General features: G+C 42.5%; 1 protein-coding gene across 2 annotated transcripts in view; it reads right to left on the bottom strand.

The window, feature by feature from the left end:
• Positions 1-24,609, bottom strand: part of TRABD2B (TraB domain containing 2B) — a 398,368-nt gene that overhangs the window by 179,272 nt on the left and 194,487 nt on the right. For both annotated transcript variants that reach the window (XM_006015748.3, XM_025206324.1), the window contains exon 3: positions 2,915-3,061. In XM_006015748.3, coding sequence (XP_006015810.1) covers positions 2,915-3,061 — 147 coding nt within the window. The remainder of the gene's footprint in view (positions 1-2,914; positions 3,062-24,609) is intronic.

Raw genomic sequence — 24,609 nt, 5'->3', positions numbered from 1 at the left:
CCAATAATATGGTATTTTCATTTTCTATGGCTTGTAAGCGCTCTAATCCATTATAACAGTGCACTCTGTGAGATCCTGGCTAGTGCTGTTGGTTGGTTGGAATCTTTTTTGCTTCCCTTGATGCTAATAGCATATTTTTTAAACGCAGTATTTGATCCCAGAATTTGCAGACATAAGAGTTTTTTAAAACACTCCATCGTTCACGAGTCTGAAACGCAAGTCCGCTCCAGACATATGTGATTTGTTGACACAAAGTTCCCATGAGTCACCATAATCAGTGTGAATGGCTATAAATTGGCTCAGGGACTACAGATATGTTCCCGGGGAGATTATATTGATGTGTAGTGATTAAAAGATGTGATAGGGCATCAAGGCGCCCGGGTTATAGTCTTGATCCACTTGGAATATTTCCTTTGTGGCCTTGACAAATTTATCTTTGAGCTTCTCAAAATCCCAGTGCTCCCATCTGCAAATGGTTATGTGTCATAAATGGGTATGCAAATAGTGAATATGGCAGCACATCTAGTCTTTCAGGTTGTTTTATGTGCAGAATATTCATTATTATTACCCAAAATCTTTGGTTCCCCAGCTCTTAGGTCCAGCTCTTATGTTCTGAAGACAGACCGCTTCAGTAGAGGAATGCTGTTGTCTGGACAACTTTATTTTGAAGCCTACTAATACACCAGTCTCCATGAAGAAAAGCTCTTCTATTACTGATAGGTGAGACAACTTCTTACATCAGCTGTGTTAGTGACTGGGTCTGCCCCATATATCCATGCAGAATAGCACTTCCCTCTACAAGAGGTTTCATGAAGGAACAATGACACTAAAACAATGGTCCAGTTTAATTTGCATCTAGATATGCAATTATCTGGGGTATCTTGCATGGCAGGTCATAGGAGAGCAGATCATAGACTGTCTTCCATTAGCTTTCAGCTACCCCAGGGTGAAGGGAAGAAGATGAAACCTAAACAGGAATAAATGTATACCAGTGGAGTTTTAGCCACTTTAGCCATGATTCTTTCCTGGGTAATTTTACTCTGAGCTGGTCACATTTACTATCATTTATTTGTTACTCATTTATTTTAGTGCAATGCTGATTATATGGGTATATCCATCTATGTGTGTGTATATATATGTATGTGTACGCACATGTGTATGTATGACACCATCTCAGACATATATGTGTGTATGTGTGTGTGTATGCATACATATACATATACATACACACATACATATATACACATATGTATACATATATATACACGCACAGACATGTATATGTATATAATGTATGTGTATGTATATAATGTACATATATACACCCTCATACACACATATATGTCTTTCCATGGACAGTGATTGATTCGGTACTCAAAAGAGTAGCCACTGAGATGGTTAGACAGACGTAATCCTCCAGTCCTATTTCTCTATGAGTCAAGATCACAGAATCAAGCTCCAACAAGATTAAAATGTCTCCGATAGACAAAAAGACAAAAGAGCTGCTCCTTAGCGTATGCTTCCCATTGCAGTCCTCGCTTGAAGCCACATAGTGATCTCTAATTTTGATATTACAGATGGCTGCTGGAAAAATGGCCGCAATTTTGATGGAATTGTATTGTCATGATAAGTTAGATATGTGTTACCAAGGTGTAAGAGAGGTCCGTCAGCTATCTGCTAGGTTTAGGTAAGTCCCAGCCATGGTGTGGCTACACACTGATATTGGAGTCTATGTCCATTCATCTCAAAAAGAGGCAAGCACAGACAAAGCCCATGAATCCTGCTTCCATATAGTTAAAAGGGAGAATAAAATCAGCACTGAGATATAAAACCAGGGAGAAGAAAATTAGCATTTGCATATAACACAGGAGTCTCTCAAAGTTTGCCATGAGCTCTCTGCTGGCCTGGAACACAGGTTTCAGCTACATTGAAAGTCTTTATTAGCATTGGATAATTAAGATAAATAGAGACTAATAGGCTGCATGAGACACACATAATATTATTGGATTACGACATATTTGAGAAGTTATTTACCTTGTAGCCTATTTACATAAGGACGGCTTCCTTTTCAAATATAAACTCAAATATTACAAAGTCTTTTCTTCTAATGAAGGGAATTATGTTCAAAGACCCCACAAGCGCTTGTAATTAGCTTTTGTTTGGGCACATTCCTAGCAGAGCTTTGCAGTCAGCCCCTTGAAGCCAATGCGCACAAAGAAACGAGGGTAAATCCCATTCTCTCGTTAGGCAAATGAGAGACACATGGAAACCAAAAGGAATAGGAGGAATGGAGAGAGAAATGATGAGGGGAGGAAAGGTGAAGCGGGTGAGGAGTGGGGTTTGTGAGATGAGTGGGAGTGCCGGTGTTCCCCCTGCGGGTGCCAGCCAGGGAGTGGGCATGCCAGATGAAGTACTATGGGCACTTCTGGGAGCACCCCGAGATTGGTTGTGGGGGACCCCCCCCTTGAATGCTGACTGGTCACTGTGGGGGGCATGTGCCCCCCCCAAGTGAGGTGGCACCTGCAGCCCATGGTGAAAGGTCCTGTCTTAAGCACAACTGAGACACTTTATCTGCTAGAAACAGAGACAGATTTGGGAGAAAAATATGTAACTAGATCCAGATTTTTAACATCAGAGAACGGTTATATTTGCTCTGCTACATTCCTGGGAGAGGAGCTCTTTCAGAAATGTAGATATGAAGCAGGGCTTGGGTTTCAAACACCTTACAGTATAGGGCTTTTTTAGATTGAGGGTTTTGCCTGGAACTCTAGAGTACTGGTTTTACCAATTTACACTGGTTTAAGTTTCATCTAGCTATATCTGCCCTAGAATAATCAGGGATTTGCATTATAGAGTAGTATCATTGTTTTAATTACTGAGAACTCATTATCCGGCTGCTGAAAGATAGACATACCTGAGAAGTATCATGGTTGAATATGACAGCATTCAGGTCTCCACAGTTATAATGCTTGATGAGATCTTCAGTGGTGTACGGAGCTTGCAAGCTGCCTGCCCGTAGACTTTCATGCTGCAGCAAGGTTTGGTTCAAAGCAAACAGCACCTGTACAAATAAAATGTAATTGTGTGATGTAAGTCTATGCAGAACCATAGAAGCAGAACGGGGATGATGGGTGCAATCTGGAAGCAGTGCAAAGCTTCATCAACAGATGACTCTTGTTTTCCTTTGACTCTTTCAGTTGTCCAATCAAGAGACTGGCTCAGGAAGAAGCCACGACAGCTCTTCCCAACTGGAAGATGGATCAATTTGGGGAAGATCTTTAGAGGAAACTGTCTTAGACTTGCAATACGCTACTTTCCTCAGCAAACTAATAACATATAGGCACTTATATGTCTATGACTTCGATGGAGTTGCTGGGAAGTCAAGGCAAGAAGGTGAACCAGATTGCTTTAAACTTCAGTCAACCTTACTACAAGAGAGAGCAAAGGGAATGCCTGAAAAAAAAGGAAGTGTCATTACCATCTATCCCCAAAAAAGGGGTAGGGTGGAGTGGAAAAACCTCTGCCAAAAGGCCAACTTAAGTAGGAAACTTCAGGGTAGATACAATTCAGAAACATCCAAACATCATTAAGCAGAAAGCTTTGGTGCTACCAGGCATTTCGCTACTGTCTTTTAAACAGTCTCCAAGAACCTATTTCCACCACTTCTCCGCTTTTCTCCCTTCCCATGACCTTTCTTAGCAAAGTGAGTGGTGGTAGTAAGTTGCTAGGCTGTCCCAGAGCGCTCACTGAGTGTTTGCATCCCAGCTCTTGAAGCACAAAGGGGATGCATTAGCAGAGGAACAGAAGCACAAGGAACATTCCTTGCTTTTGATCGTTGGACGCCCAGATACTATAGCTGACCTTCCAAACCATTAAAGTCCTCCTTAATTCAAGTTTTCCTAACATAGAGTAGATCTATGAATGGTTAAAAGGACCAGATTTAAAATAGCTATGAATGTGGCTATGCAAAGAAAAGAAAGAAATGAACTAGCACTTTCCCTAATGGAACCTAATCTGGGATGACTAGAATTTAGGATTTCCTTGAAATCATTTTGCTTTATAATCCTGGAGATTATATTAGTAAAATAGATCTCTTCATTGAAAAAAAAAAAAAAAAAAGATAGATATGGAGTCACATGAGTAAGAACCTTGTGTCTGTTTTTTCCCCTTCATATTACCTGATTGAGAACAGAATCACATTTGGGATCATGCTTTGATCAACTATTATGATCTTCAACAAGTTTCAGACCATGGCTGATAGGACAGAATTCCCTCTGCATTATCTATCAGACAATCTGGTTGTGATCTATTAGTTTTACAATCTATCTGTTTCGGCTTTACAATTATTGCTCTGAGTCACATGACTGTGGCTTACACCACAGTAAATGGAGTGAATTTACAGCATTATGCTTACGTCAAAATGAACAAAAGTCAGAATTAGGGCAATGGGGCCTGATTCTGAATGGCTTTGCCCCTTCTGCAGCTATTCACCCCTATGCAAAGTAGTTGTAAAGGGCTGCCTATCAGGTTAGCGCTGAAGGCCTTATCACATGCCTATTAATGCACAGCAATAAACTCCGGCACAATTTGCACCAGAGTTTATTGCTGCTGAGCACATGTCTACACACGCACCTGGGAATGCAGCATGCTGAGCCCGGGGAGGTCCAGGGGGTCAGTCTGTCGGCCCAGGGCTGCCCCCCACCGGCTCTATGTGCTGCAGAGTGGCTGACTGGGGCATGAGGGTGCCTCAGTGCGGGGCTGGCCAGCAGACAGCTCTGGCACTGAAGCATCCTTGTGCCCTAGCTAGCTGGTACAACATCTACATGTGCGCTGCTATGGAGTTCTTTTGGCCACAACAGGATAGTACTTGTATTTACAAGTGCTATCCTGCTGTGGAGTAAATTAATCTACTCCGACCTAATAGTGGAGATGCTGAGACATTTACTGCACAGATAACTAGTCAATTGTGCAGCAAACTCTTGCACTCTGCCCAGGGGGAAGCATTGACCTATATCGCCAGAAGAAGAAACCAAGCCGAACAGTATTTTGAAAAGCAATGTCTGTACCTCTGTTACAAAGATTTGGCTGTGCTCATTACAACCAGGTGTTAAAAATCTAATTTGGTTGTTTCATTTACTCCGATTTATCCTTTTGTTGTTGTGATTTAATTACTTTTTCAGGTCATTTACTTTTACATTTATTTTCAGATCATTGACTTTTTCAGATGTTAACTTTTTCAGATCTGGGATGGGCAAAACACGTTGTCCAGTTTCACTTTTTGTCCCTTGGCAGTTTCTGTTGAAGTTCTTCATGAACTGAACAAAACTCTGTAATATTTGTGTTGCAAAAAATCTAAAGGAGACCACACATCCTGCTCATTTGTTTCCCTATAACTCATACCTTCATGTTCCTATTGTTTAGGAATGTTTGTACATGTACACTGTACAGGACTATAGATGGTAGAGTTGGGCCCAAAGTCAGTACGGCTGCAGAAGGATGGAGCATGAGCTAACGTATCCTGCCTAGAATACTCTTCCAAGGAACATAGGCATATCCTGGTTCAAATGCTTAAATTTAAGCATATGACTGATCCCAGTGAACTCATTAAATGCTCTCAAATATTCATATGCATAAATGGTCGCAAGACCTGGGCTTTAAATATAGTCCCACCGGAATTTTTTTTTTATTATTATTATTAATAGAAATCATTCTATTGCTCTTAGGATTTGGAAGCCTCGTCCCTTCACTTGTACATTAAATTTGATCTGGCAGCATACTTTTAAGTAATAATAAAAGAATAATAACTGAAATATCAACAGTATCTTAACACACAGCATTTAACCCACCACCAAACTTCATGAACTTTGTATTAGCTCTGTATCATTTTCCAGGGCGGACCTCACGGAACCAGTGAAGACCCTGAGTCTGTACTTGAGTCCCTTGTAGGATCCAGGCCTTATATTTTCCTGAACAACTCTCATATTCCCTGCAGGCTCTTCTACAAGAACTCCGAACTTTCCCATACCCCCAGCTCAATTTTAGCATCATCCATGGCCCATAAAATCCAAGCTGAGTGTATCTGTAATTTAAAAAATCTGCAAAAAGTATGGTTTAAAGGATTCCTAACCTTTGAAAGGATCTGAGCCCTTTTTTTTCTAAGGGCTGTAGGCTGAGAAGGAAATGGCTCATCCTAGGATTTCCTGCGGATTCTAAACATTTGACTAATAAAAATAAAAGCTTAGAAAAATGTTGACAGGGGAAGCAAGAGCAAAGGTCTCTTCAATATACTTTCACTAAGAACTTTCCTGCGCACAAGATGTTTTATTAAATGCTGAATGGTTGTTTTATACACACACACACACACACACACACACACACACACATACACACACACACACACACATATACATACATATATATGTATACATATGTGTGTGTACATATTTAAATGCAGATATATGCATTTATATGAACGCAGAATGCATATATATGAATGCATAAAACATGCATTCATACATAAATACATGCATATATGTGTATATATACATATAACATATGTGTATATGTGTGTATACATACACATACTATATATGTGTGTGTGTATGTATATCTACACACACACATATATTTATGTATATGTGTGTGTATACATACACATGTGCATATATATGTATGCAAGTGAGTATATGTATATAAACACACAGGCATACATACAGATACACATATATACGCATGCACACATACATACACATAAAGCAAAGATATACTGAAAATACTGTATTACATTTTATGATAAAATATTTTGAAGTGAGCCTTAATAATTTAAGAACGATTATTGAATGTTAAATGTTCCTTTTTTCCCTTTTTAATTTAGTCACTGTCCCTGGAAATTAGCTAACAATGTAATTCACTAGCACTTAAAAGTAAAAATTATGCTGAGATCACTGCTAACATTAGGAACTAAGGGCTCCTATACACATGCAGCTCTGACGTGCTGTAAATTTAGCACATCGCAGCAGACTCAATTAATTGAGCCTGCTGGAGCATGGATATGTGTTCCAGCAGGCGTTAGCATCATGTGCATCAGCGTCCCTGTGCTGAAGAATAGCAGCGGGGCACTTTGAACTAAAGCTCATTCAACGAGCTTTACTTCAAAGCACCCTGCCGCCATTTTTCAGCACAGGGGACACCTTATATATGTATATATTTATTTTTATTTAGGTGTTCGGGACTGATGAAGCCAGTTATAAAGACCCTTAGATACCCGATATATAAATACTTTGACTTTAGGTTTTTAAATCTCAGATATTACTGAACTAATTGGAAAAAAAAACAACAACTTTAGAACAACTTCTAAGTGAAATAAGTGTGTGTTAGGGGATGTTTCCCCCATGTGCTTAACTCAAACACAGACATACCAATCTTCCTCAAACTCCCCAAACAAAATTAGCTTTGAGCTGTAATCAAGGGTCTGAAATTTCAGATAGAAAGGAAATGTTTCAGGACCAAAATTCAGCCTTTTGGATTGAGACAAGCACGCATATAGCCAGCCAAGAGGACACAAAGTGGAGTGATTAAGTTGGGCACACCTGAATATCTGCAAGCAGAGCTAGGGCACCTTCAACCAGGACTCTACAGAAGCTTACTTTTTCAAGGCCACAAAATGCTGTGCTTCCAGGTACATGGTTCAACCTGGGCTAAAATGCACTGAAGGCTGGTTCCAGTTTCTAGGACACTCTCTGGTGTCACTGAAACATTTCCTTTAGGGTCACGTTAAAGCCATTTTAAAGCCTCAATTTATTTTTCCTTCCTGCTTGGGTAACGTCACAAAACCAGTGTAGTTTCTCTTCTTTTTGCTCCCTCTTAACATTGGTGACCCCTGTGACCCCCAGCCTAAATCTCTATCTCAGTTAAGTCTCCCAGAGGTGCCTAAGATTACTGAACAGCTGACTTCAAAATAAATGTACTTCAAGTGCCTGCCTTGAGAAGGTCCCACCTAATAAATACAGCAGACAGTATTTGTTCTGGGAAGTGATGGGAAATTATGACTTGGTTTCTGGGAGAGAAGGTTTTTATTTGTGTGATTTACAATTCCTACAGGAAGGCACAATGTGCATTTTTGACAGGCCTGTACCTGGCCTTTTGAAAGAGGTCTTTTAGAAGTTAGATGGTATATAGGTTGCCGGTGAGGACTTCCTACTCCAAATTGTGAGCAGCGCCTTGCACCAAAGGACCTGGCCCAATGGCTAAGACATGAGACTGGGGCTAGGGACAGAAGTAACACGCAAACCGGTATAAGCGATTGGAAACCAGTTCAAAACTGTAACACAACAGAAGTTCAGTGCACATGAACCATGTTCAACATGGCCAAAATCAATTTAAAATAGACCTGGATGGATGTAATATCAGACCTAACTGATTTAGGTTAAATCAGTGTATTGAACTTCTGTCCCAGATCCAGTCTGGGTGACGTTGGCCCAACTCTGCTCTCCTATGCAATAGCTTGGAGTAAGTTATATTTGGACCTCAGTTCCTGACCTGGGCTGCCATGCTTCCTCTATAAGCCATGTAAAATACCTTTCTCTGGGATAGCCTACAAGCCCACGACTTCCTGCCACCTGGCACCATGGGCGAATATAGGATTTTGAAAAGAGCGGTATAGATGGTGTGGCACATCATCATATCTAACCAAAACACATATTTTTCTTCAGGTAAAAGGGACACTAGAAGGTTTACTAAATATATTAGGAGCCCAGGGCAATATCATTCAGTTTAAGCTCAAAGCACAAACAAATCGAACTTTACTGGAATGTGCATGACTTTGTTATAGCATATATTATATATTTAAAATCACAACAAACTGGGCAAACAAAATCAAATTACGTTTCTTTAGTCCTGCTATCATTAAAATTGAATGTCCACCTCTTTCAGATTCATAAAACAACAGTTTTATAAAGTAATGCTTCACTAGAAGTTATTTCCACACCTAAATGTTAACATGAGTTAATGTTTGCATTCCCAAGCTGACGTTTTTATATAGAGTTAAAACAGTCTGCAGGGCTGTGAAATAGGAGCTACGTTAAGAAGAGCAGCTAATAGCAGAATTGCAGAAGAAAGAATAGCTTGATTAGTGAAACATCAAAACAGGCGAGAAGGGTATTAGTAGCTGTGGGATGAAGAGTTTAGAAAGAATCAGGTAGATTACAGTGAGCCATGAAGTCAAGTGACTCCCTCAGCACTGCCTGAATAGAAATGCTGCTGCCACTGCTAGGCAGTTGGGTTTAAGTTTTGGGTGGGCCTGGGCTCAGAGATGGGTGCAACTTTCCTACTGTACCCTTCCGGATCTGCCCCTGCCTGGCATTACCCTAAGGCACTTCTAGCCTTCAGCTACCTAGATGTCTACTATCTGCAGACAAGTTACTGGTCACCTGATAGAGCTACGAACAGGATACCTGGAGTTGGTTCCTCTCTCTGTGAAGTCTAGAAGAGCTTCAATATTAAATGAAGAGAAATCAAGATCAAGGTACTTGTTTTAGGCTGCGCCAAGCACTCTTCCCATCAATTAATAACAATATCTAAGCTTCTGCTTGCTTTTCCATGCTGTTTTTCCTATGGAATCAAGGACCCCATACTGCAACAGGAATGGTGTAGGAGACCCTTTGCCTTAAATAAAGCTGTCCTACAGGCCCAGTTACATGACTGAATCTAGCAAGATGGATTCCTATATTAATGGATAGCAAAGCTTAAGAAGTCTAACACTCACACACATGCATGCACGCTTATCTATCCAACAATTGCATCTGCATATTGTCAACTTCAAAAGATTAAATGAAAAAAAAACCCAACAACCCTCTTCACTCTCCTATAACATTAATATAGAAAATCTGTATCACATTACAATTTTTCAAGCGGGACTTTCTATCAAAGTGTCTGTAGAGACAAAACTATGTTGGCACCTGACAAATCTGTACTGAAACATTTGGAACTTCACTTTTGCCAGGAACTGTACACTGCGGGGAGGTGTTTGTTTTTGCATGATCTTATAGTGTGATTTTCGTTGTGATCGGGATAATCGTTTCCAAGAAAAGTCAGCTAAGAGAACATTCCCACCTACTCCATTTATAGAGGGGAATATGTGCCTGTATACAAGGGCTGAGCTCAGAAAACTCAAGGCTTTTCAATAAAAGCCTATTCTGTTGGGGATTTACATCATATTCAGTTTGGGAATGAAGCAGATGGCTGGCTGAAATTCCACCTGTTGTAAGGAACCCTCTGAAGCCTTCGTAAATCATTTTTATTATACTACAAGCCTTCAACTCCAGACTGAAAGCTCCAAAGCCATTAGTAAATGCAATGAATGACGTGCACACTGTAGTTAAAAAGAAGAAATCACAGCCCGTTAAAGAGCAAGACTCCACACCCCCAACCCCTCTTCCTTCTGTTTAGTCCTATCTGCAAAATCTGTGCTTCTGGATACTAACCAAATACAATATTGTACATGATGTTTCATCACTCTTCCACAGAGTCCAATTATTTCCCTTTTCACACCACTTAGAAGACAAATTTTCACCATATTTCCTTGACAGATTCAATTCTATTTATGAATTGTCTGCCGCGTTGACCACCAAACACCAAAGAGATGAAGGATGTAGAAGACTATTTTTTCAATTTTATGCTGCATTTAATGCTGTAACTTAGGCCCCTGATGGATACGATTAACCAGTTAATCATGTCTTTAATAGTGTGCTGGCCACATGTTCGTTCAATTAATGGCATGACAAAATGAGGAATAAGCCATAAAGTTATTACACAAATTATGTGCAATAACTTTGTGGCCAGTTCCTATCATGACTTTAATTGAACATATGGCCAGTACTTCCAGTCTCTGGAACACACTGGAGCCTTTCAAGACTCCCTTGTGCTCCAGAGGCTGGGAACACCTGATTGGGTCAACTAAATTAGAGATCCCAGACACAGGAGCACAGGGAGCCAAGCTCACTATCTGTGGTTCAAGAGAAGCCCAGGATCAGGCTACCCTTGCACTGGCAATACGGCATGATGTCTTGATCTTACAATTGCGCCCCTTGCCATGCCCATGTATCATGGCAGGAAGTATGATTGCTGGGACTCTGCATCTGATCCCATCACACCTTTAAATTAGCATTTGCCAGGGGCCTGGGGAAAATAAATTGACTGTTTCTGTTTCACCTTTCCAAGAATAATGCTCAGATGTTTTGCCAGAAATCCATTTATCTTGTTATGTACAATTAGTGGAACTCGCTGAACTCTGATGACTCTGTTATCACAGTATGCTGCTTGAGGCAATATGACAGATTTCAAGTCATCAGATAGAGTTGCTAAGACAACCTCTTTAATTTGTCATATAGCAGCAAAACGCAATGTTATGATGCAAAAAAAAAAAAAAAAAAGGAGGCTTCACATAAGCTTGAGACTTCAACCTGGATTCCCTGTTCAAATGATACGTGGAAGTCTGATGGCCAGAGAAGATTCTCAAGTCTTCACAAAGAGTATTTCAAACCATTCTGCTAAAATGGCCAACATCATTCAGTTCAGAGCCCAAATGGGACAAAAGAAACAAGCAGGAGAATTAAAGGTACTTGAAAGAAGAAACTCAACCTTTGGGTTGAGAAACTCAGCCTTTGGGTTGAGTTGGGTTGAGGTTGAGACCAAGACCCAAAGGTCGCAACCCAAAGTTGAAACCTCAAATGAATATTCATGCCAAAGCCAGGGCAGACCAAACTTTCCATTCTCCTTCAAGGTGTGTGTGTGTGTGGGGGGGGGAAGCAACAACCCTCCCCCCACCCCCGAAAACAATTATGCAGGAAGGGGACAATGGGAAAAAAAATGGCCTTATTTGTGTAACACAAAAAACGAAATAATTAAGGAATAAATCTGTTTTCCTTCTCCTTTTACAGGTCAATTTGATGGAGATTCCAGACTTTTTTTCTTGCTTATCAAGAGCTGATTCAAGTTCTGGAAGAGCCTGATTGGACTTGTCCCAGCCTTCCCCACCAACTTGGCCTTGCTCTAAGCTAAGGTTCCTGCTGTATAACCTAAACCCTAGATGCTCAACCTTTCCTTTTGTAATGTGAAAACCTTCCTTCCCTCCAGCTTCTTCCAAGGAAGCAAGTATGGCCCCGTGGTGAGTATACCAGATAGAGACATGAGCTTGGTGTTCTGCTTTACCATACTCCTTCTCTATGAGCTTGGGCAAGGGCTACAGGCCCACAATTCACAAAGGTATTTTCACATTTACCTCCTGTTTAGTTGCCTGCTATTGATTTTAATGGTAAAGTAAACACCTAAATAAATGTTAGGTGCCTAAATACCTTTGTGAATTTGGCCATAGGGTTCCTCTGTGCTGCACGTAGATGTTACATAAGGACCTAAGAACATAAGAACTGCTATTTACTAGGTCAGACCAGAGGTCTACCTTACCCAGTCTCCTGCATCACACACCAGCAGAGAGTGGATGTTGGAGACTGAACAGTGTTGTACCAATTAATACTTTAAAGATCAAATATTATAGTAATGGGACTCCTACAAATACTGAAGGAAAGGTAGATAGTTTGCTTAAATATCGGTGAGGAGGGGATGAGAATGGTATGAAAATCTGGTTGGAAGAATATCATGATACCTTCTCTAATTTTAGTTTTATCTTCCATCTTGAGCGTGCTTCCGAATTTGCTTCCTGCTGTGGTTTCAGTCTATCACTCTAAGCATCCAAAAAATCACAAGCCAATCCTCAGATAATCTCCAGATTCATTTTAAAGATATACATTCAGGATCCTTTTTATTTATGTGCTGATTTTAGAGCTCATTTTTTTCAAGTTCTTTTTCTTCAGAAATATGAGGGCTCTTTTTTTTCTTTAATGTACACGATTATAGGCACAGTGTATTGACACGTCTCCATGAAGTGGAGATTTAGGAAAAACACCAAATATCATGAGATTCATATTGAAATTGTGAGTGTGGCCATGGGTGACTGGTGCCTTCTGAGTCTGGGGGGCACCAGGTTGCCAACGAGGGGGGTAAAGGGGGTGGGGAGCAGCAACCACGTGGAACCATCAGTGGCAAAACCGGAAATACACTTCTGCTGGCAATTCCGGTTTTGTGGCTGGTATTTCCAGGGGGTGCACGGCTAATCTCAAGGGGTGCATGTGCATCCATGTGCACCCCCTACATGTCACCAATGGTGTGGACAGTCAGATTGTTTCATAGTTTCATAGATGTTAGGGGCTGGAAGGGACCTTGCAAGATCATCAGGTCCACCCTCCTGCACATGGGCAGCAAAAACTGTTGGGGTCAGATGAACCCAGCGAAGTACATGCTTTTTGAAGATTGCCAGGGTGGGCGATTGAACCACCTATGGGGGAAGCCTGTTCCAAAGCCCTCGGCACTTGACTTGTAAATAAGTTGTTCCTTATGTCCAGTCTAAAGTGATCTAGATTGTAGATTTGGACTGCAAGTGCTTTGGGACAAGACGCATCTTTCTGGCTCTGTTTTTCTCTCTGTCTGCCATGCCAGAGTATTAATCCATATTGAGGACTCCAGACACGGCCAAAATACCAATTCAAATAATAAAAAATGATTGAAACCCTCAAGTAGATGTATCATTAGTCTCCAAACTGGGATTAGTATTCCAGGTCCACGAGACCTTTGCAAGGGCCAATATAACTGAAGTATATGGTTCTTGAGGGCCTTCTGTTCTTCATACTTGAAAAGAAAATCAAGCATACACTTTTAGGTCAAAATAAGGGGCTTGGAACAAACCAACTGACTCCCTGGTGTTCTGGATTAATAAAAATCAGTAAAGTGCTTGCCCACATCCTTCTAATTCCATTTGCTTCCAAGAGGAGAGCATTTCTCCTCACTACCCCTCGCTTACTTGTACTCTTGCAAAGAATTAGCAAACTGTGAAACTCACTTAATGAGGTCAACTGCAGGAAATAGTTCTGAAAAACAGTTCCAGCGGGACAGCCTATGAGGCCCCCCCATGCCTGAAAGAAATCCTGGATGCATCTGAACATCACGTGCCCGGGCCACAAGGAGGAACAAGAGCAACTTTTTTTGGTTCTATAAAGGGACAACGAAGGAAAGTGAAGCCATTAACTCATCCACTGGAATTTCTGCTCACAAAACTGTGCCCCCTGTTAAAGCTTCTCATAAAAGCCTTTCGCCTAGTTGGTTCCATATGTTCTCCAAACCCACAGTTATTGCTTCTGAAAGGCAGGAGCAGTTAACAGGCTGTGGCTTGGCACTGACCCGGGAGACCTTAAGACCTGGCTTTTTCCCTTTCAAATCGCTAATTAACCAGTTTAATAAAATGTTTCGATCTGGCCCAAGAGCTCTGAAAACTCACTTTAACCACAATATATCCTACAGGGTTATTCATTACTCTGAAACTCAGGACTGACCTGGTATGAGGCAGCAGTGCCAACAATGTGCAGCTGCAGGTTTTAGAAGGGGTTTTGAGAGGCTGGGATATTACAGGGACTTTGGGCTTGACTCCTCAGTCCTCGCACACCCAAATCTCCGGATGATGTCAGCAGCAGATTTTAAGTTGACTTCAACAAGAACAGAGAATTCACATTCACACCCTTGACCTTTTTCGCCATGCAAACTTTCTGTGTTAAGTGTTCAGGTGCACAATCATCTCCTTTTTCACAAACATGTAGATATAAGCCATGGCCTTTAGCTCTGACACAACAGCCCTCCAACACTGAAGCTAGAGAATCCCCACAGTCAGTAGCACTTCCTGGTCTCTTACCAGGAGCATGATTTTGTGCGCAAAGCCCTTCATTTGCAGGGGGTTGGTATCATCACACCTCTTTCATGGCCAAATCAGTACAGTGGCAAGGATTTTTGTGGGCCGTATGTTTAATGGGAACAACTGCACGGTTGGATTAGACTTAAACAAGCTTTCACATGCAATGCATTCTTCTACAGTCTGACTAGTGAGTACTGATTTCTTTAGCCACCCTGACTAAGTGCCTCGTGCACCTCTCATTTAAACTAACATGTCTGGAGTCCATGCAACTAACAGTTTTTGTGGGGCGTTTCGGAAAGCTAGTGAGTGAGGTCCTGTTTTCTCATTGCATCAGACCTTATTCATCCCCTTCTTAAAGCCTATGAATGACTTAAGACCCGCACAAGCCCTCTCCAGTTCTGCCTTGCTAGTGTTTTGAAGGTACATCCTGCTATTGACTATCAAATTATTTTAGCCAGTGGTCAAGTGTTGCATCTATTTCTCTTTGAATAGAAAGTCTGTGTCCCAAAATGGCCGTTGCTGAGCCCTTTCATAGTTTCATAGTTTCACAGTTGGTCGGGTCGGAAGGGACCTGAGCAGATCATCAAGTCTGACCCCCTGCCATGGCAGGAAAAAGTGCTGGAGTTAAATGACCCCAGCAAGGTGTTCATCTAACCTCCTCTTAAAGACCCCCAGGGTAGGAGCCAGCACCACTTCTCTTGGAAGTTGGTTCCAGATCCTAGCCGCCCTGACTGTGAAATAGCGCCTCCTGATGTCTAGTCTGAATCTGCCCTCTGCCAGCTTGTGACCGTTATTTCTAGTCATTCCTGGGAGTGCTCGGGGGAACAGGGACTCCCCCAATGCCTGCTGGTCCCCTCTGACTAGTTTGTAAATGGCCACTAGATCCTCCTCAGCCTTCTCTTGTGGAGGCTGAACAGGTTCAGGTCCCGTTGCCTCTCCTCGTAGGGCCTGCCCTGCTGCCCCCTGATCATGCAGGTGGCCCTCCTCTGGACCCTCTCCATGCTGTCCACATCCCTCCTGAAGTGCGGCGCCCAGAACTGGACGCAGTACTCCAACTGTGGCCTGACCAGTGCTGCATAGAGGGGGAGGATCACCTCCTTGGACCTGCTCGAGATGCACCTGTGGATGCATGACAAGGTGTGGTTGGCCTTCCTGACTGCGTCCCCACATTGTCGGCCCATGTTCATTTTGGCATCCATAATGACTCCAAGATCCTTTTCTGCCTCTGCACTGATGAGAAGGGAGTTCCCCAGCCTGTAGGTATGCTGCTGGTTCCTCCTCCCCAGGTGCAGCACCTTGAACTTGTCAGTGTTGAAACCCATCCTGTTCTCGTCCGCCCACCCCTGTAACCTGTCTAGGTCCAAGATGTAAAACTCTGTACAGTTGCTAAATAGTTTATACTACTACTACTACTACTACTACTACTAAGTATATTGATAGTATTGATAGTACTATTATAGTTATGAATAGAAAGATTAATAAATGACCCATTATTGGAGGATTAGAAACATATTAGTACAGGAGCTTACAAAAAGCAAAGTTGTAGTGACATCCTGGAAGACTTGTCATAAACTTCTCATAGACTTCCATAGACTTGTCCTAGTTGCCACAGACACAATACATATTCCTCATCTAAGCCCTTGAGCCCTGTTCCTTTCTGAAACCACAGGATGCTTTTCATAGGGACAGTAAAATAATGTCACTGAATTGGTTGCCACCCATTCTGCTTTGAATGGACAGATCTACTTGTGGTGTCTGGGGACAAGTTCCTCCCCCCATGACTCTAGTTACTCTGCCTCCTTTGATTAGTGCTGCCCTATGTGTCCACAACACAGCAGACTGGCCAGGATGATCAATCAACAGACCACTGATAAGAGAACTTCCACGGGGGCAAATGAGAGACCTGCTTCATTTCCGGGCACTGTACAGTCTTCCCAGGTAACCTGCTGAGAAACCACAACCTGCCTTCCTCCCTTCAGTGATAGGTCCCATGCTTAGATCTTTCCTTGTTTCTATTAGCAATATTGGTACAAAACCTCTCTAGTGCTTGAATAAAACGTGGGGGGGAGTTAGACAAAAGAGAGCACAGACCACAAAGTACTTACTGAGTGCATCTACATATGCATTAATGTGCTTTAGTTAATGTGCATTAAATGTAGTACCATTGTGAGGTACTAGAAAAATGTGCATTAGCCTGTCTTAATGCACATTAACTAAATAGCACTTTTGCACATGCCCCAGGGGTAGGGATGGGATGGTGCTTTAATTAGAGCAGCTCTGAGAGCCGCTCTGATTAAAGCGCCGCCATGTCTCATGTATCAGCATGCCCTCACTTAAAAATGGCAGTGGAGACGCTTGAACTGAAGCTCGTCTGATGAGCTTTAATTTAAGAGCCCCCCCACCGTATTTAAGCATGGGCCCCCCTTTTAAGGTCTCGCTCTTCATTTGAGCTATTGGCAATTTAATGTAACAGGGCCACTGATACACGAGATGCAGGAGGCTGCTGGAGCACGGCAATTGCCACACTCCAGCAGACTCAATTCATCGAGTCTTCTCCAATGTGCTGAAATTCCAGTGCATCGGAGCAGCCACCCTGCTCATGTATGGGTACCCACAGTTTTTGAAGGATGCTTACTGCGCATTAGCTTATTTTAATGCACATAACTAAATAGCATGGGCTTTTTAGTGGCACTTTACTGCACATTAAAATAGGCAAATGCACATTAATCAGATGTGCACTGACTGGCACACAGCAGCAATGAGTACCTAACTTTACAACGTGTTTCCTCCACTGGTAGACCCTGCCTCATGTCTGACTCCTGCTGTTTTATAGGGGCACTGGGATCGGGCCCACAACGAGCTAATGCAAAATACATAGGGTGCAATAGGAGGCACTACAGCCCCACACTTATTGCCGAAGCTCCATGTCAACACAGCCTCCATGGTGCACCTGGGAATGAAGGTACTAGAAGCATTGTCAGGTACTGGAAATGAGGTAATGTAGCCAGATAAACACAATCTATTCATCTTGAGTGTCTATCTGTTATACCCACCTATTGCTAACCTCAAGCATCTGGCCCTCGTGCACGAGTCCCCCAAATATCACAACATTCTCTAAAATAAAACCCCTCTTTTTGGTTCTTTTTATTTGCCTTATGCTTCTTTTCTTTTTTTTTTTTTTTTTGAGCCCATAACAGTCGCATTCTTTGAGGGGTTTTTTTCTGTGGCAATGAGAGACAGAATTTTATTTTTAGTCTTTCTTTCCAAAAGAAAGCAGTGCTTCTCATGGAATAATGTGACTCCGGAAGGTGAGGGCTTAAGAATACTATCAGTTGTTAAAATCACAGAAGATGGCAACACCACATCCTTTGTCTTCTCCTTCAGCTGTGTTGCCTATGGAGCAGAAACTCTCTTCCTGCTATATATATTCAGTACCTGTTAAATAATGAAGTCAGCACCCCCACAATATTACCACTGCTATGACTACCACTGTTATACTCGTAATATGAATATCATTATATTATATTATATTATATTATATTATATTGAGAACAGCAACAGTTGCAATGCTGTATGATATTTGCAGTTACACAGGTTTGGAAAGATTTTTTTTTTTTTTAAATAACACTTGGAGTGGAAAAAATAACTCCAATTACAGCTCCTTGGTCTATGATAAGCATGCAGTGAATAAATTCTTTGGATATTGTCCACCCCATTAAAAAATAAAACTATTAATCAAGGATATCTAGGTATTATTGACCCTTCAGTGCATAACAAGCCCAGTACAGAACGGAACAAATGTTTAATGTAACAGTTTAATTGCCACGCTCCAGATATCCTACAGATATTTTACTCAGGCTAAAGGGGGTCTCTTCCATTATGCTTCACAGATTTTTCAAGCTGCCTGAAATGCACAGCACTGGACTTTCTCTTTTTCATTCCACAGTATAACTATATACGTATAACTATAACTCTCTCAGCTTCATTACAGGTGCAAAGTTAGGTGTTGTAAATAAATTAAAGAGTGAGCAAAGGACCAGGCTGCAGCTTCATAGGAACTTAAAAACTAATAGAAATAGAATTGTCTCCATTAAGTTGATTAGTAAAACACATTGACTGGTGTGGCTTTTTCATGGGGGGAATTATGGCAGTAGGAACCCCAATTCTTCAGTCCACCCCTATTCCGCAAAACAGATAAGCACATGCTTAAAGTTATGCATATTGTTCAGGCTCATTGAAGTCACTGAGACTTAAGCATGTTCTGAGATTTAAGCATATGCTTAAGGACTTTGCTAGAACAATTGTGGAAACATGCATGTGTGTATCAAGTGACTGGCTTACACTGGCTCCAACAGATCTTTTCTCCTGAGTCAATTTACCCAATATACCTAGCAGTTTGCAATGCAGTGGCCATATTCTGCACCTGGAAATCTAGTCCTGCAGACACGCACGTGCTTTCAGAAGAATCAGACTCAGTAATAAATGCTGACATGGTGAAACCCTCTATAGACTGTAATTCTGCAACGCTAGGGCTACTTACATGGTGGTAAAATTTGACCTAGAAGCAATAAAATGATTGGGTGACTTGTAAACTGTTGCTTTGGGTTCCAGGTAAATAATACCTATGAGGGTAGGCCGTGGACCACCTAAAAATGATTAGGTGGGAGAAAAATAATCTGATGTCAAAAATTCAGCTTTCAATTAAATCAAGCCAGACTGTAAAGTGCGTCCTCAGCTTCGTCCCTGTAAGTTACATTTTTATCTGAGGGAGAAAAATAAACATGCTTCCAAACCTAATTAGCTGGCAATGTTCAGGGACCTGGATTTGATTTTAGCCAGATTCACCCAAATGCTATTTTTCAGTTAAAAATATCAAAACATCCATTAAAAGAACAAACAACCAGACCCTTGCCTGGTGTAAAGAGCAAATGGGGGCTCCCTAATTTATACCAGCTGAGGACTTGACATACTGTTTAGACTGACATGTGCAGCATGAATGGAACCCAGTTCAGAGCTGATCCATCGACTGGAATGGGGCTGGCTACACAGAGCTGGATGGGAGTGTTATCTATTGTCCTTTTAAGGGTCATTGGCAAATCTTGGCACCAATAAGCTACATTAGTAGAATTAATGCAACTAAATGGCTCCTGATAAAATTGCATTAGTAGGGGTGTTGCCAGCAGATCGAAGGAAGTGATTCTTCCACTCTGTTTAGCAATGGCGAGGCCACATCTGGAGTTCTGTGTCCAGTTTTGGGCCCCCCACTACAGAAAGGATGTGGACACATTGGAGAGAGTCCAGCGGAGGGTAACAAAAATGGTTCAGGGGCCAGGGGACATGATTTCAGAGGAGAGGCAGAGGGAACTGGGCTTATTAAGTCTGCAGAAGAGAAGACTAAGGATTTAATAGCAGTCTTCAACTCCCTGCAGGGGGGCTGCAAAGAGGACGGAGCTGGACTGGTCTCAGTGGGGGCAGATAACAGGACAAGGAGCAATGGGCTCAAGCTGCAGCAAGGGAAGTTTAGGTTGGATATTAGGAAAAACTTTCTCACTTGGAGTGTGGTGAAGCACTGGAAGGGGTTACCCAGAGGGGTAGTGCAACCTCCATCCTTGGAGGTTTCTCAAGCCTGGCTCAACAAAGCCCTGGCTGGAATGATCTAGTTAGGTCTTGCTCTGAGCAGGGGTTTGGACTAAATGACCTCCTGAGGTCCCTTCCAACCCTCATTTTCTATGATTCAATGAAATTATCTTCTTATACCCATGCCAGTCTAATTTTAATCACTTCAGCTGAATGGTACTGGTGCAACAGACAACAGAATTTGATCCAAAAGGTTTCAGAGCAGATTCAAATTGCCTGGGTACGCGAGACCCACCGTTCTAATCCTATCCTAGTTACAGAATCCTAGTTGTGGAATTCTAATCTAATCTAATCTAATCTAATCTAATCTAATCCTAGTCAGGGAACTTCTGGTGGGGCTAGACATGTTTAAATCAGCAGGTCCAGATGATCTCCACCCCAGGGTGCTGAGGGAATTGGCAGGGGTCATTGTGGGGCCCCTGGCACAGCTTTATGAGCACTCATGGTGCTCTGGCCAGGTGCCAGAGGCCTGGAAAAGGGCCAGTGTGGTCCCCATTTTCAAAAAAGGGAGGAAGGAGAACCCAGGTAACTATAGGTCTGTTAGTCTTACCTCGGTCCTGCAGAAGCTCTTTGAAAGAATTATCCAGGAGCCCATGTGTGAGGGACCAGCAGGGGGGATGATGCTCGGAAGCAACCAACATGGGTTCATTAGGGGCAGATCGTGTCAGACCAACCTGGTGGCCTTTTACAACCAGGTCATAAAATCCCTGGATGCAGGTGTCACGGTGGATGTAGTCTTTCTGGACTTTAGGAAGGGTTTTGACACTGTCTTTCACCCCAGTCTCATTAAAAAAAACTGGGCGTTGATGCCTACACAGTCAGATGGGTCACTAACTGGCTGGAAGGCCACACCAAGAGAGTGGTGCTGGACGGGTCATTTTTGACCTGGAGGGATGTGGGCAGTGGGGTCCCCCAGGGCTCAGTCCTTGGGCCCACGATGTTCAACATCTTCATCAGCGACTTAGACAAGGGGGTGAAAAGCACCTTGTTCAAACTCGTTGATGACACTAAGATGTGGGGTGAGGTGGGCCTCAGGGTGGGTGAGAAGAGAGGAACAGGCTATAACTAGATCTCAACAGGTTACAGGGGTGGGCAGATGAGAACAGGATCGGTTTCAACACTGACAAGAGCAAGGTGCTGCACCTGGGGAGGAAGAACCAGCAGCAGACCTACAGGCTGGAGAACTCCCTTCTCGTTGGTGCAGAGGCAGAAAAAGATCTTGGAGTCATTATTGATGCCAAAATGAACATGGGCCGACAGTGTGGGGATGCGGTCAGGAAGGCCAACCGCACCTTGTCATGCATCCACAGATACATCACGAGCAGGTCCAGGGAGGTGATGCTCCCCCTCTATGCGACACTGGTCAGGCCGCAGTTGGAGTACTGTGTCCAGTTCTGGGTGCCGCACTTCAGGAGGGATGTGGACAGCATGCAGAGGGTCCAGAGGGGGGCCACTTACATGATCGGGGGGCAGCAGGGCAGGCCCTATGAGGAGAGGCTATGAGACCTGAACCTGTTCAGCTGCCACAAGAGAAGGCTGAGAAGGGATCTAGTGGCCGTCTATAAACTTACCGGGGGGGGACCAATGGGGAATGGGAGAGACCTTGTTCCCCCGAGCACTACCAGGATTAACAAGGAACAATGGCCACAAGCTGATCGAGAGTAGATTCAGACTAGACATCAGAAAGCGCTACTTCACAGTTAGGGCGGCTAGGATCTGGAACCAACTTCCAAGGGAAGTAGTGCTCGCTCCTACCTTGTGGGTCTTCAAAAGGAGGCTAGACAATCACCTTGCCGGTCATTTGATCCCAGCATCCTTTCCTGCCCATGGAGAGGGTCAGACTTGATGATCTGCTCAGGTCCCTTCTGACCCTTCCAACTATAAAACTATGAAACTATCGCGGAAGTATCACTTCTCAAATCAGTCTTGTTTGCTTTTCATTATTTGTCTACCTTTGAACGACATCAAGAGCATGCCCCACCACTCCACTGATCAATACCCAGCTGACTAATCTGGGTGTGCTGAAAGTCGCATGAGAGTAACCAGTTAGTCAGTTGGGTCTCTTTGTTCAGCCACCACATTCCCCAAAGCGCCGCCTGGCCATGTGCCTGGGACCCAAAGGGTGGCGAGCGATCAGGTTCTTTCATCTTAAATGGCAGCATTGTCACTTGTGAATACTCCTTCGTTTCAAAGGGGTGATGGTGAGTTCTTCCCAAGAACCTGAAACCATGTTTGCCCTTGTGGATTACAGGTAAAATTGTTATTGGGGTTGTCTAGGGTTTTGTTTTTCCTTTGTCACAAATGTAACAGAAGGAACCTGGGAATATGCCCTGCTCTGAGCAAATAAGTGACCTTGCATCCCTAAGACAATTCAGTTTCATTGAAAAAGCACTGCAAAGGGAAAGATCAAAGTCACTAGCAATTTTGGCTGAATAGATATTTAGGTATCCAACTTGCGATATATGAATGGCATCCAGTTTTAAGAATGTGTTAAGTATTCATCCCTTGAAAATCAGGCCTCTCCCCGGTGTGTTAGGTTGGAAGTTTATTCATATTCCTGGATGAATGGAAATTAAAACAAGAAAAAAAAATTACCAGGTCAAACTCCAAGGTAAAACAGACAAGGCCCCACAGGCATATATATTTTTTTAGGATTATGTTAGATAAGAAAATGTTTCCTATTCCTCTGCTGTGATCGAGGCTGGACTCCATCCTGACGAGTCCTAAGGGGAAGAACAATGTCAAAGCATCTTTTTATGGAAGGAAGGAGATCGGGACAGCACGCTGCAAAAATAACTGCAAAGAGGAAGCAGGGAAGCAAATCCAATCCTGAGATTCTTCCTGTAATTGGACGGTGCTATTATTTCTGCGTATCATTCTCAAGGCTGAATTTGTTTTCTTATGCAAATGCTCTTCCCAGTGTCATTGATGAGAAAGCAGTGCATAGTCAAGGGACTTTGAAGTATCTCCAAGTAAATCTAGAGCTTGATTTTCCAACCTGACCCCTTTTGAGTATTCCTTACTCACACAAGATGTCTCATTAACCTTGAGGACTGCCCATATTATTTTTTGGGTGAAATACTGCTGTACAGGGCATGCTATAATGCCTTCCAGGTCATTCAAGTCACTGGTTAATTTAATTTGCCATTTAAATTGAAGACAAACTTAAAAGAAATAGATCACACATGAAAAAAACAACAATATGACTTTCAGGGTTTTCCAGTCATTCAGAGGACTGTTTGCCAAGTAACAGACCCCAGGGACATGATCATGCAAGGTGACTCCATTTTGTTCACTCACGGCCTTATGGGATCAGGCCTGTATGAGAGTTATGGAGAGATGGATAAGAGGTGAACCCAGCTAACAGCTCTGTTAGGCCAACATTGTCTCCAACCTCACCATGTACTTAGCCATATGTTTTCCCTGTGCTCTCAGCTCTGTCAGGACATTGAAACAACAGCTGTCCAAAAAATATCGGTCCATGAACAATTTCAAACAAACCACTTTCATTTTGTTCACTGTTTAACCTTCCCTCCCGCCCTTCTGTTTTCTTGAACAAGCAAAGACCAAAAAAATATTTAGTTTTCATTTTTGCCTTGCCCTTTTTTCCAATAAAGTAGAGAAAAGAGGGAGAAGTAACAAAAGCATAGGGAAAAAAGAGGAAGTTTTGGATGCCCGTAGATAAAATCAGCAGTTTTCTGTAAATCAGCACACCTACTTCTGTCACATGCCATCATGTGACTCTATGATTGAAAGCAGTGAGGAAGAAGAGGAGGACCTACTCACCTTTTGTACCTACTTTTCCCCTAAATTAAAACAAGGTGGAATAGACTCACACATAGGTTTCTAAGCCTGCTTGCATGCCTAATAGGTGGGCCAGAATCTGGTCCTTAGTCCTTTTTGTATGCCAGTTAAAGGGAAGGGATGGATCCTAGCCTCTGCCACTTTAAAGGACCAGGCATGCAAGGATCTGGAAAAGTATTTGTCTAAACTAGTTCTACTTGGAGCAAGTGTTGGAGTGTAATTGTAGCCATGATGGACCAGGAAACATGCATGGAATGAAGGCTTTTTAAAAATGTTATGTTTTATTGGACCAATTGTATGGTTGGGAGAGACGTTTCATAGTTTCTGGGTTGTTAGGGTTGGAAGGGGCCTCGAGAGATCATCAAGTCTGACCCCCT

Source organism: Alligator sinensis, unplaced genomic scaffold, assembly GCF_000455745.1.
Source record: "Alligator sinensis unplaced genomic scaffold, ASM45574v1 scaffold781_1, whole genome shotgun sequence".
Classification (NCBI taxonomy): Eukaryota; Metazoa; Chordata; order Crocodylia; family Alligatoridae; genus Alligator; species Alligator sinensis.
This window is presented reverse-complemented; position numbering and strand designations above follow the sequence as displayed.